The 18,192-nt window shown below is 38.5% G+C and overlaps 4 protein-coding genes across 6 annotated transcripts; 2 read left to right on the forward strand and 2 right to left on the reverse strand.

The window, feature by feature from the left end:
* The first annotated feature begins 1,233 nt into the window (after positions 1-1,233).
* On the forward strand, positions 1,234-1,791 carry LOC107640134 (uncharacterized). The gene has a single exon (XM_016343685.1). It carries the CDS (start codon positions 1,234-1,236, stop codon positions 1,789-1,791), a length of 558 nt encoding a protein of 185 aa, XP_016199171.1.
* A 325-nt stretch (positions 1,792-2,116) lies between these two features.
* On the reverse strand, positions 2,117-2,979 carry LOC148563378 (uncharacterized). Its single transcript, XM_088486588.1, has one exon. The coding sequence runs from the start codon at positions 2,977-2,979 to the stop codon at positions 2,134-2,136; it is 846 nt and encodes a 281-aa protein (XP_088342714.1). The 3' UTR covers positions 2,117-2,133.
* Positions 2,980-7,790: 4,811 nt separating this feature from the next.
* Positions 7,791-10,590, reverse strand: RUG2 (Regulator of chromosome condensation (RCC1) family protein). 3 transcript variants are annotated; one of them, XM_016346386.3, is made up of 4 exons: positions 9,779-10,590; positions 9,291-9,436; positions 8,902-9,208; positions 7,791-8,724 (listed from the first exon to the last, which is right to left on the reverse strand). In XM_016346386.3, exons 1-4 carry the CDS (start codon positions 9,987-9,989, stop codon positions 8,240-8,242), a joined length of 1,149 nt encoding a protein of 382 aa, XP_016201872.1. In that variant the 5' UTR covers positions 9,990-10,590; the 3' UTR covers positions 7,791-8,239. The 3 variants fall into 3 exon arrangements, with proteins under 3 accessions (XP_016201872.1, XP_016201871.1, XP_016201870.1); XM_016346385.3 differs by having other exon boundaries at positions 9,291-9,507; XM_016346384.3 differs by having other exon boundaries at positions 9,291-9,510; positions 9,779-10,481.
* A 1,381-nt stretch (positions 10,591-11,971) lies between these two features.
* On the forward strand, positions 11,972-14,484 carry LOC107642888 (laccase-11-like). Its single transcript, XM_016346387.3, has 6 exons — positions 11,972-12,164; positions 12,293-12,444; positions 12,527-12,771; positions 12,859-12,987; positions 13,112-14,038; positions 14,178-14,484. Exons 1-6 carry the CDS (start codon positions 12,048-12,050, stop codon positions 14,306-14,308), a joined length of 1,701 nt encoding a protein of 566 aa, XP_016201873.1. The 5' UTR covers positions 11,972-12,047; the 3' UTR covers positions 14,309-14,484.
* The last annotated feature ends 3,708 nt before the right edge of the window (positions 14,485-18,192 follow it).

The following is an 18,192-nucleotide window of genomic DNA, read 5'->3' on the forward strand; positions in this document are numbered from 1 at the left end:
CAGCAATTTTAGGATAAAGACGAGGCCCTGTTAAGTGTGAAGACTTACAGCATCCGGCGAGGGGTACAGTACAAGGTTGTGGAGTCTGATCATCGCCGTTATGTGGGCAAGTGTTCTGAGTTTGGGAATGGGTGCACATGGTTGATTCGACTGAGTCTGCGGAAGCGCAAGGGCATTTGGGAGGTCAAGCGGTACAATGGACCTCACACTTGTCTTGCGACCTCCATCTCGAGTGACCACAGGAGCTTGGATTATCATGTGATTTCCGCGTTCGTTATACCAATGGTTAGGGCTGATGCATCCGTCAGCATCAAGGTGCTCCTAAATGCCACGGCAGCACACTTCGGGTTTAGGCCGACTTACAGGAGGGTCTGGATGGCGAAGCAGAAGGCAATTGCCCTCGTATACGGTGACTGGGATGAGTCATACAACGAGCTCCCCAGGTGGGTTTTGGGAGTTCAGTTGACGATGCCCGGTACTGTTGCAATCCTACGGACGAGTCCCGTTCGAGTTAGTGGACAAGTAGACGAGTCTCAAGCTTTTTTCCACAGACTTTTCTGGACGTTTCCACCGCTCATCCAGGCATTTCGCCATTGCAAGCCCTTAGTTAGCATTGATGGGACCCATCTGTATGGGAAGTACGGGGGTACTTTGCTCATCGCGATTGCACAGGACGGGAACTCCAACATTCTACCCATTGCATTCGCACTAGTAGAAGGTGAGAATGCAGAGTCTTGGTCATTCTTTCTCTCCCACCTTAGACAGCACGTGACACCGCAGCCCGGTCTTCTGGTTATATCGGACAGGCATAACGGCATAAAGGCTGCGCTTGAGGCTCCGGACGGAGGTTGGTTACCTCCATCTGCATACCGTGCATTCTGCATTCGACACATAGCGGCTAATTTTGCCCTTACCTTCAAGGGCAAGGATGCACATAGGCTTCTAGTGAATGCCGCATATGCCAAGACCGAGGTTGAGTTTGATTACTGGTTTGATATTCTTCGGTCTGAAGACCCGGCGATGTGTGAGTGGGCGAACCGGATTGATTATTCCTTATGGACTCAGCATCGTGATGAGGGACAGAGATTCGGTCACATGACGACGAATATCTCGGAGTGTGTGAACTCAATCCTAAAGGGTGTCAGAAACCTCCCTGTATGCTCTTTGGTGAAGGCAACATATGGAAGGCTTGCGGAACTCTTTGTTCGCAAGGGTAGAGAGGCTGAGGCCCAGATGGGAACCGGACAGCAATTCAGTCAGTACTTGGTGAAGTGTATAGAGGCCAACTTGAAGAATTCGCGGTGCTTCACGGTGACTTTGTATGACCGGGATAACTTCGAGTTCACCGTAGCCGAGACCACTCCGACGGGCTCTTTCTCATTGGGTACCTACAGAGTATCCCTTGCGTCCCGGACCTGTGACTGCGGGTACTTCCAGGCACTTCATTTCCCGTGCCAGCACGCACTTGCATGCTGCGCCTACTCACGGGTTACCTGGTCCTCTTATGTTCACAGCGTGTATCAGATTAGTTCAGTGTTCCGTGTGTACCAGATGGGATTCACACCGCTGATACCGGAGGGATTCTGGCCACCTTACGACGGGCCAACCGTGATCCCGAACCCTGCCAAGAGGCGTGCGAGAGAGGGTCGTCCGAGATCCACTAGGATACGGACGAATATGGACGAGGCTGATCCGAATCGGCCAAAGAGGTGTGGCCTTTGTCGCCAACCCGGACACACCCGCAGGAGTTGCCCACAGCTTGGAGGACCGTCTCACACGGGGGGCCAGTAGTAGCGATCTTGTTATTGTTAGTGTTTATTGATTTTATTTTTCCTGTTACTTGTTATGTAAGATGACTTATGTAATCTGTTTATCTTTTTACCTTCTAGTAATGAAAAAGTTGCATCTGAATTTGAATATAGTTAGAAATCCCATGACTGCAAAAGTTGATAACTAAAGTGTTATATGATTCAATGATAATACATAGTCACTAATCCACTAGGTAAATACCAGATTTTTAAGTACAATAAGATGAGGAAACAACAAGGAAAAATAGCTCTAAAGTAATAACAGTAATCCACATCGGTCTGGTACATGAGTGAACCCTAACGTCCAAAATACATGAAATGTAAATCATCTAAACAAGTGGGAGCCTGTCCCACAACGACGGGGAACCCGTGGCCTCTGACCTCTGCGGATAAACGGCTCCTCATCCTCTATCTCATCTGCGTCCTCATGCGGGGCAGGCTGTGCGGGTGGCGTAAAATGGACAGGTGCGACAGACGGCCCGGCGACAGACTGTGATGCAGCGGTGTAAGCGGAATGTGGGGTACCTCCCAAACCAAACTGGTCACCAACAGGTGTCATAGCAGGCTCGTTCAGATCAACATCTAAGGGTGCCTGAGTGCCAGGGGTCTGAGGACGCCTCCTGCCCGGCTCGTCCTCCTGCATGATAGCCGAAATCTTCGCTAGAAACCGTGGACTGCCGAAGTCCGCATCAAGCGTATCTGCCCCAAGGAAGTCCTGCCACTGTGATCCGGGAATAACCCATGGAGTACCGTCCTGCTGAGGCTGGTCGTCGGTGGGTACTCCAACAAAGTAATGTCCAAAAGGACCGGACCCAAGTCCAGCGTCACTAGGCTCAGCCCCGTCACCCATCCCTGAGCCATACCACTCACCTCCGTGCACCCCATCCTGGGTACTACCACCAGCAACTGAAGCCGCCCCTGCACCATCCCCGCCCTCGGGCCCATGCTGATCATCGTCATCGTTCTCAGGGTCAGGTGCAGCGGCATGAACCGCAGCACGCCCTCTACCTCTGCCAGGATGATGTCGTCGTCGACCCCTAGCGGGGCCGGCCTCGTCGCCATCCTCCATAGCACGCTCAAGCCACCCCCAGTCATGCTGGCTACGACGTGTGCCCACGCGAGCTCTCCTATCAACCCGCCTCCTATCCGGCACGTCGTCAGGCCGATCCATCTCAGGTACTCGCCCAGCTCCCCGCTGTGAGGCCTCAACAGGAATAGCAACGGCTCTCGGATCGCCCAACTGCGGATCCGGAGACAAAAACCTCTTCCCGTGCTGACTCCACCAATCCAAGAACTGATGCGACGGACCAGGGTCAGCAAAAACATCGAATCTCAGCACGCTCTCCGTACGGTCGTCCCAATATTGATGCCACTTCTGCAAATGGGACGGGAACCATCGATCGCCGCCTCTGCCGTCCTTCGACATCAGAAAGTCGATGTTCAGGGCGGCCTGTGGACGGGGCTGCACCCCTCCAAACTGCGGAAGAACCCTGTCTACCTGATGCCACTCTATGACGGCAAAGTAGATAAGCGATGTAACAGACCGCCACAGCACCATATGCCGAGGCTCCAAAACCTCGGGATGCACGACCTGAAGTACATCGGGGCTACTGTACGGCATCCAGATAAACTGCACCCAGAACGATACAATGTCAGGGCAACTCGTGATCCCAACTCGTAAATCGTGGTTAAATAAAAAAACTTATTAAGTAACATACTGACCTCTCTATCCTGCAACCGGTCTATCCAGAGCCTCCACGTCTGAACTCTAGGACCCTTCTCGCTACTGGAAGGGATGTAACCTGACCACCTGCAACATGCACATGTGTTACCGCTACTAAATATGTGTGCTTAGGGTATCCAATACATTATGAATGAACACGCGGTTATGTGTAGTAAATTGAAATAGACAAAGATTAGTAAAGTACCTCGAGGCCAATGGCCAGCTGAACGACTCAAATCCTGCAGGCCTAAACCGAGGAAATCGTTAGAAAATCCATGACTGAAGTAGCTGAAGTGGGCCCGCTAGCTTGATAACATTTCTGTTCGCCACACGGCACATGCACCGGTACAACCATGCCAGTGCTGCAGAACCCCAGCTGTAGGTCCCCATCTCCTCCAGCCTAGCTACAAACGGAAGCCATCTGATGTGAACGCGGTTGCCCGACTTGTCCGCAAAAAGCTGCGTGCCCAACAACATCATGATGTACGCACGGGCATAACGACGCACAGTATCCTCATCAGCTCCCTCCGGGCACTCACCAAACATCTCCTGAAACCAGCTGCAGTTGACCGCGTACTTCTGAACCTGGCTAGGAGGAGGTACCACTCCAAGCAACTCCTCGAACCAAACCCAGGCTGGACGGTCACCATCGATGTATACATGGAACTCTGATAGGCAGCCGCTGACGTAACGCCCGTCCACTGGCAAACCCAGCTGGTATGCCACGTCCTGCAGTGTGATCGTGCACTCTCCGAACGGCATATGAAATGTGTGCGTCTCCGGACGCCATCGCTCAACAAACGCACTGACAAGGGCCTCGTCCAACCGGAACCATCTATCGTTCAGCCTTGCAAGATGGTAAAGACCAGCCATCTGCAGGTACGGAACGTATCTGTCATCCAGGACCATGCCCTGCTGCCGCCGCATGCTCCTGATGCATCGCTGAGGCTGCGGAAGAAATGAACCGCATTATTAGAACCAGCTTAATTACCGGTGACAAACATAATCAACACGATAATCCCTAAACCAAAAAATCTTACTATGTATAGCAGCTTAAAAATCCAAGAACGAGAACCATTTGCATAAGAAACTTAAATTAGAAACCACCATAGGCTACTGATATGAAAGATCTAACATTATAAAACCACAACTAAACCGCTTACATAAACCACTAACATAAACCACTAACGTAAACCGTTAACGTAAACCGCTTACATAAACCACATACATAAACCACTAAGATAAACCACTAAGATAAACCACCAACATAAACCACTAACAAAAACCACTAACATAAACCATTAACAGAAATCACTAACATAAACCGCTAAAATAAACCACCAACTAAACCAACATCTAACCCGCATGCCAAACCACTAACTCACATGTACCGGTAAAACAAAGTTATTTCCGTACTAACCTCTTCGTTGATGACCCCAGCTATATGGGCGACTCCGTCCAAGCGATATAACCGTGCCGGATCGTCCCCCATGAGCAGAGTATTCCGTTCAGGTCTTTCTCGGAGAGAATCTGGGTCGTTTTCTCTGAGATTTGGTGGGGTAGGGGAAGGTGAGAATGGTTCGAATGAGGCTGATTCGAACTCCTTATATAGCCCAATCACTAGTAATTCGAACCAGGGTGGTTCGAATTACTAACAACCTAGCTTAAGCGTAATTCGAACCAGGGTGGTTCGAATTACATGATGACCTCATTTACCCATAATTCGAACTGGAGTGGTTCGAATTACTTGCATTCCTAGTTCGAACCAGGCTGGTTCGATTTACATTCAATTTTTTCCTTGAAATTCGAACTGCTCTGGTTCGATTTATTTGAAGATGAAGTTCGAACTAGCCTGGTTCGAATTACATAAAAATATGATCTGGCTCATTGCTGTATCGATTTTCATTTTGGCTCATATAGGTAAATTTGGATTGATGTTGGCTTATTATAGTATTTTGCCCTTGAAACTTTGAAGATTTCTAGTCACACTAATACGACGAAGCAATAAAGTGTAAATACATGTGAGTATTGAGAATAATTTTATTCTGTATTTTATCCTTAGTTCGTCTTTCAATTTTTTTAAATTTATTTTTCAATTAATTTTCAATTTTCACAATTTGTTCTTAGCTGTTTTTATTTGCAACATTTATATTTTTTAATAATTTAAAAATTTTGTTTACAAAATTGTACTCAATACTAATAAAATTATCAATTTCTTTTTATTTCTTGCAAAGTGTTTAACTATTTATTTTGATATTTATAGTTCATAAATCTCAAAGTCAAATTTTTTTTCAAGATAAATCATATTTACTCTTTAGTTTAATTATTCTGTCAGTTTTTAAAATTTTATTAAATTTTTAATCAGGTTTTTATACTTTTTTTTAATTGGATCTTTATGCCATATTAGATTTTATAATTAAATTTCTACTGTGACAAAAATATTAGAATCAACAAAATATTATGTTAAACTATAAAGAATATTCAGTCAAGTATTAAGTATATTCATTTTATTTAACAGAATATTTTATTAATTCTAACATTTTTATCATAATAAATATTTAATTATAAAATTTGATATGGTATAAGAACTTAAATAAAAATAAATTATAAAAATTTAATTAAAAATTCAATAAAACAAAAAGATTTCCAAAACAATTAAACTTTACTATTTTAATTAAGAATTTAATACAAATATGGCTGACACCTCCTGTCAAAATCAACAAACCAAAATCCAAAACAAAATAGAATCAAAATGCAGAGAGAAGAAAAGATAATAGAGAGGTGGGAAGCAACTCATCAAGCAAGGATGGGGAATTGAAGGAGCGTGTGAAGTTAACGTTGTTGGATACAGATTGGAGCAAGCAAGTGTCAAACGATGAAGTTAACACTTAACATAGTACTCAGTAGTAACCTTTTTTGCAGTTGCACGTGTAGCAGATATGCACTGTCCTAGATCTAATAGTGTACCGTGCAAAATCTATCTATCCATTTCCAACCACCATAGCCATTAGGCATTAGCTCTATGCCCCAGTGCATACCAGTTAATTATTAAGATTATGTTACTAAAATTTTGTTTGAGTGAATTTTTAAGATAAAATTTTTTAAATTATTTTTAAAAAATAAAAAAAATTATATTTAGATATTTTGTGTAAATTTTTTTATTTATCAATTATGTTTAGATATAATAAGATAAAAATTATTTTTTATTTATTTATTATGTAAAAAATATTTTTTTAAAAAGATTTTAAAAAAATATATAAATTATAATTTCTCAAAAAAGATATTTTTTATTCTTTTTGTATGTTTATTTTTATTATTAAAAATTTACTAATTTTACTAATAAATTAAAAAAAATCTTTTTTATTGAAAAATATCTTTTTCTATCGATTTAATTACGTCGAAACAAACACTAATTGTTAAAATTTAAAAAACGGAAAAATAATTAAAACATGTAGCTTTTAGTTTTATTTTATTTTTCTTTATATGTAACTATTTTGGATCTTGGATAACATTATCACCATTATGGCGATAATAACAGAAACATGTTCCTCATGCAATGTTGGGGGGCTTGGGGCATGGTTAAATCAGGTACTCATTGGAAACTTGATCTGAATTGACCTTTCGGATCTAGAACTCTAATACCATGTCATGATACCACTCATCTCAAAAGTTTTAACTGATGGAAAAAAGTAACACTAATGATTATATCTCTAATATTCCCTAAACCTCCATTGTACACATTGTACAAATATTCCATTAGCTCCTCATACTTTCTCTTATTTTTTTTTTCTCCGTTAATCAGGGTTTTTGTTTTATTTATGTCGAGATTATAATCGTCATTTCAGAGTTCAGACATTTCATACATGACTAGCAAGTGTCGTTGGTGATATGTCTGGAGAATACACCCACAAGGGCAATATAGTTTCTTTGGTTGAATTCCTTGAGGGACTTAACAACTCTCTTATAACTCTGTTTTAAGTTTTAAGGAAATCATCATAAAATTTTAGGTTAACTCCTAGAATTTCGAGCATGATCTTTTGATATATAGTTGCTTGCTGAGTCGGTTGTGTTCTTCACTTCTTCCTCAATTATAGGTTCAATAATAATTCTTATTCTTGAAACAAACTTATACAGCATTTACCTTTTTTAGTGTTTTATATATATCTGCATGTAAGTAACATCCACATATTTTAAAAATTGTAACACATAAAGATCTCTTATTAGTTATTACTATCTTCTATACATAACAGAGATACTCATTTTTCAACACGATCATATATTAGATACACAACACTTTTCTTAAAACAATTCAAAGAAATTCCAACAGAATAGAGCTTATATGAAAATCCACAATGGAGTTTTAGCTTAAGCAACATATAATATAATAATATACAATCTAACAACTTTTTATGTGACATTTGGACCAAGGGACTTCTAAGTGGAAGGGACCCGTTTAACTTAAATTATTTCCCATTTTTTTCCCTATTTTCTAACCTCCTTTTTGAAGTAGATATAGACACTTCATTTTTATAATGTCACTCCTTATTTCATATGATTTTGTTGTAAATATGCTTTCTATAGAAAATAAAATCTCCAGCATAAAATGACATTATCAACTTAGAAGTGGATACTCTCCCTTTTCTTCCTTTCTACATTCCCGATGCTAAATTTTCTGAGCCTCATATAAAGGCATCTATTTAAGCTAAGATCAGCTAGCAACTAGAACCAGATTATGATCAAATCCCGAAACAGCCTGTAAGATTTGGAATCCTTCTAATGAATCAATGTAAAATGGCTCAGGTTCATCTGCAGAACTCCCTGATCCAAGTCTGCCACTTCTACCAGATCCCCACACCCACAATTCTCCCTTTGACGTGAGGGCAATGGAATGTGCACGCCCCGCGGAAATGGCGGTAGGATTCTCCCCGGCCAATCCATCAATCAATGAAGGAATGTTGCCAGGCCCAGGCCTTCCAAGCTGAGAACTCTGGTTCCATCCCCATGAAGCAATATTTGTAGTCCCTATACTATTATCTGGTTCAGGAAGCTGACATATTGCCAAAGAATGGCCAAGCCCTGCTGCTATAGATACAGGGCTCAAGTTTATGTCAACTGGGAAAATTCCCAAATCTGTTTTAGTTCTCCCCAATTGACCATATGCATTGCTCCCACAACTTAAGAGTGCACCATCACCTAATACAACATCATGGGAGAATCATAAGTTGAAAATAGTTTCCTGAATAACGAGCATTGGAATCTTTGTTCTATGGACAAACATATCAGGATAGATAGTATGTTAAGGCAAAGTACAACAATGACTATGTTAAAATAATACAGCTCAAAATTGAATGTGAATGAGTGTTAACTTACGGCAAAGAACCAGTGAGTGGTCAAGGCCGCACGCAATGTCCACAACTTCAATACCTTCAAGCTCTTCCACCAAGCGAGGTTCCCATACTATTGGCATATCACTCTCCTTCTCCATTCCTTCTAAAACCCTATTCTCAGCAACTTCAAGGTCTGGACTATCTCCAAAGGGGGTTGCACTGGAATCCAATGGAGATGCCTCCACCAAGTCATTACCCATTTTTCCTATCCTACCATCAGCTAAGTATCCCCAACCAAACAGCTTCCCATCCACAGTCTGAGCAAGAGCATGCCCCCAACCAAAAGACACCTACTCAATTGCACAAACAAAATAACTCAATTAAGTTATTAGAATTCTGCAGTGTTGATTCAGGAAATAGAAAATAAGGTACCTTTGCTATGTTCTCTCCCGAAAGTGCTTCAACTTTGGCAGGTGTAACAGCTTCAGTAACGTGTTTACCAAGACCAAGTTGGCCACGCTTGGACTTCCCCCACACCCACAAAGAACCATCATCTCCAACAGCAGCAGAGACAACACCTGATGCAAAAGCAGCAGACACGTTCACATGATCCAATCCCATTACTCTCATTGGCTCATTCCATGATTCCCTACTAAGCAAACACTCCAACTAATCAATTTTCAGCTTCTTAAGATTCACTCAAATAAATTTAACTTCTACATAAACCATCTAATAGGACATTACAACATACATCAGTAAAAATGTTTAATTTAAACACCTGTTATTTCAAAAGTCATTGCCTAAAATAATAATGTCTCACCTGAAGCTGTTACATAGATACAACATACGAATATGAGATAAATTAATTCTTCATAAACCCATACTTATTGATGTATATTTGCCTTTTTTTCTTTTGGTACCTGGAAGAAGAAGAGCCACGACCAAGTTGGGCCTCATTGTTTCTGCCCCAGGCCCAGAGATGGCCCAGGGAAGTGATGGCGAGGGAATGGTAGTGTCCAGCACCCACTCTAACCACGTCGCCGGGGAGAGAGCGCACCGGTGTTGGCTCGTAAGCGTGTTGTCCGACGCCCAATTGTGCACTAGGCAATCCCAGAGCACCCTGGCTCGCATCTCCGAAGCTCATCACGGTGGCGCCGCCGCTGCTCATCCATCTCACCACCGAACTCTCCGCCTTCAGTTTCCCCCAAAAGCAGTGTTTTGATCTCCACATCATCATCTTTCTAGAGAAAACAAAGAGAAAGGAAAACGAGAACTGGACGTTAAGGGAAGATTCTAGAAGGCGGATCCATAAAGAAGCGCCGAATCCGAGAAGGAAAGGTCAGGAGAGAGAAGAGGCGCTTGGGTGTAACGGTGGAGAAGTGGATGTTTGGGATCAAGTTCCACAGGGAATAGTCGTTCCTTCTAGCAGCTTCCACACTTAATGCTAGATACGTTAACACTAATATAGTAATATCAGTTAATTTATAAATTCTTTCTGGCGAAAAATATTATCAGATAAGAGTTCCCATCTAACATTATTGCAATCACGATAAAACGACATGGTCCTCCCTGCTGATCAACAGTTTCAAACTCGATCTGAAAAGGACTAGCTGCCGCGATCTTATCTCTTCTCAACACTTCCATCTAATTTTTTTTAACAAAAGTTATTTGAAATTGGAGGGGAGAAATTTTTGTTTTTGGTGTATTAACAGGGCTAAAAAAAAAATAACCTACCTCTTTAGCGTCCCAAAAGTGGAATATATGTTTTTTTTTTTTGTCTTTTATAAAAATGTTTTTGTAGATGTGTCTAATAAAAATATTTTTTTATATTTGTGTCTAATAAAAATATTTTTATAGATATATTTTTGAGATATGTCTCTTTATACATATATTTAAAATATAATAATTAATTATTGTTGATAATAAATTAACAGATAATATATTTGTCACAAATCTAAAGTGGCAGCCTGTGAAATACAGTTCAAGTTGTATTGGGCTGTACAATTGGGCCATCCAAAGCACATATCAGTCTTGCTATTAAATGTAAGATCTAATTGGGCCTATCAATCAAAATACTGTTGAAAAATAATACTTGGACCACAGCTGGGGCCGGTTACGCAAATCATTAAGGTGAGTTTGAGTTGTGTTTATATTTTTTTTTTTAAATATTTTCTGTTTTTACAATTTTATAAAAATAATAAAAATAATAAAATTCTATGATCTGGATTACCCTTTTTTGTGTTTTTTTAACAAAATTTTAAAAATAAAAAATACAAAAAATAAGAACACAGAACAAATATTTATCAGTTTGTCTTGCCATATAATTTGAGTTATGAGCACAAATGGATTAATGGAAAAATGCTCATACATGATACATGGTTTCATTGGCATGAATTAGCTGTTTATTTTGACGAGTTTAAAGCCGTTACACTGATGATGACTAGACTTGCCAGGGAGCACTTTTTCTTAACTTTAGTTTGACGTAGCAGTATCTTAACTTATAACTTTGTGTTATTTATCTCCAACGACAACCTAGTCCACAAACAAAGGATCCTCACTAGGGTGACGCCCTAAAACAAGCAAAACCTTATATTCTAATACCTCACATTAGTTAACCACATGCATGCTAATAGGTAATTATCAATTAATAAATGTGATAAGTTCTCTAATACAAAGAGAATGACATTTAAGCACCTCCAACAGTATGATTCCGTACAGTCAATTTTACCATTAATCGAGAGTTTGATACCCATTTCTTCTCCTTAACGAAAAAGCTTGGTTCAATGTTAACTGTTTGGTCTCCAATACCTCTCACTCTCAGTTCCCATTGAACCAAAATGGCACAGCAAGTCCACCAATAATAAAAGCTTAGATAATCAATTTTTTTTTTTTTTTTACTTTCTTGGCACATATAGCAATCTCAGCCTCTAAGGCATTCCAAAGTCCTCCAAGTCCTTATCAGTATATTGCTTAAAAGCCTTGATGTAAAAAAACTTCATTACCTAATTAACCCTTGTTTCTTTGTTATTTTATCCACTCCTTAACAAACTGATTTGTACCCTCCAACCTAACCTTTATACCAATTTTGTATAAATACTAGTTCACCACCTTTCTTCACCTCCATGGTCTCTTCCACAAACAGAAGTAAAGACATATATACAAAAGTTGTCAAAGAGAAAAAAACATATAATGGCTGCAGGGAAGAGCTTCTGCTGTCAAGCATCTTTGTTAATACTACTATTCTTTGTCTTTCTTGGATTAGTCTCTTTTCCAGTTGAAGCTGCCATAAAGAAATACCAATTTGATGTGAGTTATCTGAATATATAATATATGTGCATATATATACATAAATGGTCATTATCAGCAAGCATGGTTATTTAATTTGATGTAATTATCATTGGTGACATTATATATCATATATTCTACTTACACAGATTCAAGTGAAGAATGTGAGTAGGCTGTGCCATGCAAAACCCATTGTAACAGTAAATGGGAGGTACCCAGGGCCAACTATTTATGCTAGAGAAGGAGACAGAGTACTAGTCAATGTCACCAACCATGCACAATATAATTTGTCAATTCACTGGTAGGCTATAAGTTTTAATAATTGACTAAATTATCAAAATGATATATATATGTGGATGATTGATTATAATATATTATTACAGGCATGGACTTAAACAATATCGTAATGGTTGGGCTGATGGACCAGCTTATATTACACAATGTCCAATTCAAACAGGTGGCAGCTACACCTATGACTTCAATATCACAGGCCAAAGAGGAACACTGTGGTGGCATGCTCATATTCTGTGGTTGAGGGCTACTGTGTATGGTGCAATTGTTATCATGCCCAAAGTTGGAACACCATTTCCTTTTCCACAGCCAGCAAGAGAATTTGAAGTTCTTCTAGGTAATTGGTTCAGTTTCTGGATCATAACTAATAGTTAATAGTTCATTATAGTAGATTTTGCAAGTTAACAATTCAATCATTAAACAGGAGAATGGTGGAACAATGATGTGGAAGAGATTGAGAAGCAAGGGAACCAAATGGGGTTACCACCAAACATGTCAGATGCACATACAATCAATGGCAAACCAGGACCTCTATTTCCTTGTTCTGAGAAACGTAAGGAAAATCTACCAAGTTTTAATCTATCACTTTTGTAAAAGAAAGAGTTATAGTTACTAGTAGAGCATGCAAATTACTCAATCTTCTGATTACAAATTTATTTCATTGTTATGTTTGTTAGATACGTATGCAATTGAGGTTGAGAAAGGCAAAACTTACCTGCTGAGAATCATCAATGCTGCCCTCAATGACGAACTCTTTTTCGCCATTGCCGGGCATAACTTCACAGTAGTTGAGGTTGATGCAGTTTACACAAAACCATTCTCCACAAATTCCATACTAATTGGACCAGGACAAACCACAAACGTTTTGGTCCATGCCAACAATGTTCCAAGCAGGTATTTCATGGCCACAAGGACCTTCATGGATGCTCCAATCCCAGTTGACAACAAAACTGCCACAGCTATACTCCAATACAAAGGAATTCCAAACACTGTGATCCCTTCTCTTCCTCATCAACTTCCTGCTAGCAATGACTCAGCTTTTGCTCTGAGTTACAACAAGAAACTCAAGAGCCTTAACACTGTACAGTACCCTGCTAATGTTCCTCTCAAAGTTGACAGAAAACTCTTCTTCACCATTGGTTTAGACAAGAATCCTTGCCCAACATGTGTCAATGGAACGAGGCTACTTGCTTCATTGAACAATATCTCATTTGTGATGCCACAAACTGCACTTCTTCAAGCACACTACTTCGATATCAAGGGAGTTTTCAAGACTGATTTCCCTGACCAGCCTTTGAGACCTTTCAACTACACCGGTGCTCCGTTAACGGCCAATCTTGGAACTTCAACAGGGACAAGAATCAGCAAGGTTGCTTTCAACTCCACGGTGGAGATAGTGGTTCAAGATACCAATCTCCTGACAGTAGAGTCACACCCGTTCCACCTTCATGGATATAACTTCTTTGTTGTTGGAACTGGTGTTGGTAACTTTGATCCATCTAAAGACCCTGCAAACTACAATTTGGTTGACCCCATTGAAAGGAACACCGTTGGAGTTCCCACCGGTGGTTGGGTAGCTATTCGTTTCAGGGCTGATAATCCAGGTATGTCCCTCTTCACGAAAGAACAATAATAAAATTCTAAACTTTTTTGTTACTATATCATGAAAAGACTTATTCCAAAAGATTTAAACTGTTAAGAAGATACACTTAAATTATTTTGATATTATATATGGATATATAGGTGTTTGGTTCTTTCATTGTCATTTGGAGTTGCACACCGGTTGGGGCTTGAAAACCGCATTTGTTGTAGAAGATGGCCCAGGACAGGATCAGACTGTTCTTCCTCCACCAAAGGACCTTCCAGCATGCTAATAATAATAATGATCATAAGCCAGATTATGATTAAGGGAGCTTAATTGACAGCTATAAAAGGTTGTTGTCAGCAGGCTCAAATTGTAATGTTTGTGTTTGTGTGTAATACTTGCTGCAAAAGTTGCAGTTTTGATTTTTAAGCAAAGGGATTAAATTTGAGAAATATTGCAAGCAAAGATTTGGATTATATATTTAAAAAATGTTACTACATATTCTTTCTGTAATTATATATATTGTTGATTATTATTATTTTTTGTTTCTCATTCATCATTTAACATTTTAACTTCCCTTTACGATCGAGATTGCTATAAAAACTTTCTTCACGATTTCACCAAAGATGGGCAGCGTTAATAATAATAACTACCAGCAGAACATGTAAAACGATATAAGTAATATATTTGCTTATTACATAATAACAAGTTTAAGTGCTATGCTATATATGATCACAGGTTATACGCATTCATATGCTTTTAAAGAAAAGGAGGTAAGTACGTACTTTAAGTGTTGGAACACTCCCTCGTGGCCACATGCATGATTATATGGGGAGTGGATAACATAGTAAAATGATTGCAACTTTATTTGTTGTTGTTGGGGTGATCTATGGTAGTTTCTATAAATTACACGTATTTTAACTACTTAATAAAAAAAGTAGGTCTTATTTCTCAATATTTACATTTAGATAATTTAGACATAAAATTTATGGACACCACTCATATAAAAATGGCAAAAACAACTTTGTTTTTTAAGTTGTTTATTTGGCTTTAGTAAAAAAACATACTATAAAAACATAAATTAATAATAAAAGTATAAATTATGAATAAAATTAAAGATTTAAGAGAAAAAATAATTATATTAATAATTCTAACTAATATTAATTTAAATGACACTGAATTTCTTAAATTTATACAAAATAATTTTTTTTCAAAATCTTAATTTTACAATAAATTTTATTTAAATAAAGAATTCAAAAATAAATAAAAATTACTAGACTAAAAATAGAACAATTAACAATAAAAATTAATAAATTAAAATACATATCTTCAAAAATTTAAAAAAATTAAAAGAATTATAAAAATTACAAAAAAAATTCAACTAGTAAAAAATTATTAAATTCGTAAAATGAGAAAAAAAACATCAGAATGATAATAAAAAGTGAAAATAGAAAAATAATATTATAAAACTTATAAAAAATATTTTAATAAAATTTGTGTTAAAAAATTAAATTTTAAACGGAAATGAAAGCAGTTCTAAGGTGATTTTGGAAGGAATAGGATTCAGAGTGAACTCTATTATTGAGTAAAGAAACTGTAAAACTAAAAACTGTGTTTACATCAACACAAGATATGCTATATATAGCATTAACTGCTAACAGCAAAACAGAACCATTCTATTATTTAACCAATCTGAAAACTAACCAAGAACCAATCTCGAGCTTAAAGAAATAATCTTGATTAACCATAATTCAACATACTCTATTAGCCTCCCTCAAAATTAAAGTCACTTCTTTGGAGTTCCTTTAAGTTTTCTTCTAAACTTCTCAAAAGCTTCCATAGCCAAAGCTTTGGTAAAGATGTCAGCAACTTGATCAACAAATCGGATATACACTACACTTAGCTTTTGTTGATTTACTCGTTCCCTAACAAAATGAAGATCCAGCTCAAAATGCTTGGTTCGAGAATGGAGGATGGGATTAGCAGTTAAAAGTACTGCACTGCTACTGTCGCACTACAAAATTAGAGGAGCAGATTGTCGAATTTAAAGTTCTTGAAGTAAATTCTGCACCAAAATGATCTTTGAATCAGCAGCAGCCAACCCTCTATATTTAGCCTCTGTTGAAGATCTACTCACTGATGACTGTTTCCTGCTGGACCATGAAATGAGGTTGGCTCCAAAATAAATGCAAAAACCACAAGTGGATCTTTTATCATCTAAATCGGAACCCCAATCAGAGTCTGAAAATCCAAACAACGGCAAATCAGTGCTAGGATGAAATATAAGGCCTTGAGTTGCTGTTTCAGCCAAATACCTGAGAATCCTTTTAACACATTTCCAATGAGATGCTAAAGGATTCTGCATGTATTGGGTGACCTTATTTACTGAATAAACAATTTCAGGCCTCGTCCATGTTGCATATTGCAAAGAACCAATTATGGATCTGTATAAGGATGGATTTTCAAATATATCTGAACCCTTTTTAGAGAGTTTAGCTGTAGTAACCATAGGAGCAAGTACTCCATTTGCCTCTGCCAAACCAGCTTTGATTAATAAGTCTCTTAACATACTTTGTTCGAGACAAACGATATACCCCTGAGGATAATTGCTGAGCTTCAATACCCAAGAAGTATGTGAATTCGCCTAAATCTTTCAATGAAAATACACTGTGAAGTTTATTGATAGTGTCTTGAATTGCTGTTGGATCACTTCCTGTTATCAAAATGTCATCCATATAGACTAATATATATAATTTCAAATGAGAAGTATGTTTCATGAATAGACAATGATCTGATTTTGCCTTAACAAATCCAAAATTATCAAGAGTAGCCGCCAATTTCAGAAACCAGGCTTGAGGAGCCTGTTTTAATCCATACAAGAATTTATGTAATTTGAAAACCTGTTGGATTGACCAGAGTGAAAACCTGGTGGTTGTTTCATCAAGACAAACTCATTTAGATCCCCATTTAGAAATGCATTGTTAAAATCAAATTGACGAATCTGCCAATTAGAGCACATAGCTAAAGTAATAACGACTCTTATTGTTACAGGTTTAATAACAGGAGCAAAGACTTGATCAAAGTCTACTCCCTCAATCTGATGACTGTCTTTAGCTACAAGGCGAGCAATATAGTTCCATTTGGATGCTTTTTGATGGCAAAAATCCATCTGTAACCAATGATTTTTGCATCTATGGGTGGGTCAACAATGGACCAGGTTTGAGTTTTCTGTAATGCATCAGTTCTTCCAACATTGCTTTATGCCAATGTGGAGATTGTGAAGCTGTAGAAACACTGTTAGGAGTATTATGAACAAGATCAGTGCATTTATCAACAATAGAAGCAAGTGCCTTAGGCTTAGAGATACCAACTTTCAATCTAGTTATCATAGGATGCTATATTAGTTGTTAGAGGAGTACTCGGATTAGTACCAAGCTGAATTTGAATATCTGAAGTAGGGATACTATCCTTATGCAAAGATTTATAATGAGGATGAGTAAAAGGAGTGACACATGGTGACTGGGATGTGAATTCAGCATCTGAAGCAGATGCAGATTCAAATTTATATGATTGTGTATGGTTTTGATTTTCATTAAAACCAGTGACAGAAGTAGGAGTGTTAGCATTTGTGGGGAAAATATTATGATTAGTAGAAGACGTAGTTGAAGATGGTGAAGAAGAGGTGTTGAGGTTCTGATCAGTAGAGGTAAAATTAGGAAAAAGTGATAGTGATATAAGGGAATTGTTGTTTTGGAAGAGTAGGTTCCGTACGAGAAAACAACTCATGGTATGGGAATTTCATTTCATCAAACACAATATGCCTAGTTATAATGATTTTACCCAAGAAAAACACACAAGTCTGATTTGAAATTAAATTTGGTAGGAAGGCTTGAGACAAGGATATGCTGCACAACCAAAAACTTTTAGAAAGGAATAGTCAGGGCTATGATTGTGGAGGATTTCAAAAGGTGAAATAGAGTTAGTATTAACAAATGGTAATCGATTTATAATATAAGTGGCTGAAAGCACAACATCATCCCAATGAATCAAAGGGAGAGAGACTGCAGCTAACATTGCCAAAACTGTTTCTATAGTATGTCTATGCTTTCTCTCTGCCTTCCTATTTTGTTGATGTGTGTATGGGCATGAGAAGCGATGAGATATACCCTGAGC

Source organism: Arachis ipaensis, chromosome B5 (assembly GCF_059453495.1).
Source record: "Arachis ipaensis isolate K30076 ecotype BB chromosome B5, ASM5945349v1, whole genome shotgun sequence".
In the NCBI taxonomy this organism is placed as follows: Eukaryota; Viridiplantae; Streptophyta; class Magnoliopsida; order Fabales; family Fabaceae; genus Arachis; species Arachis ipaensis.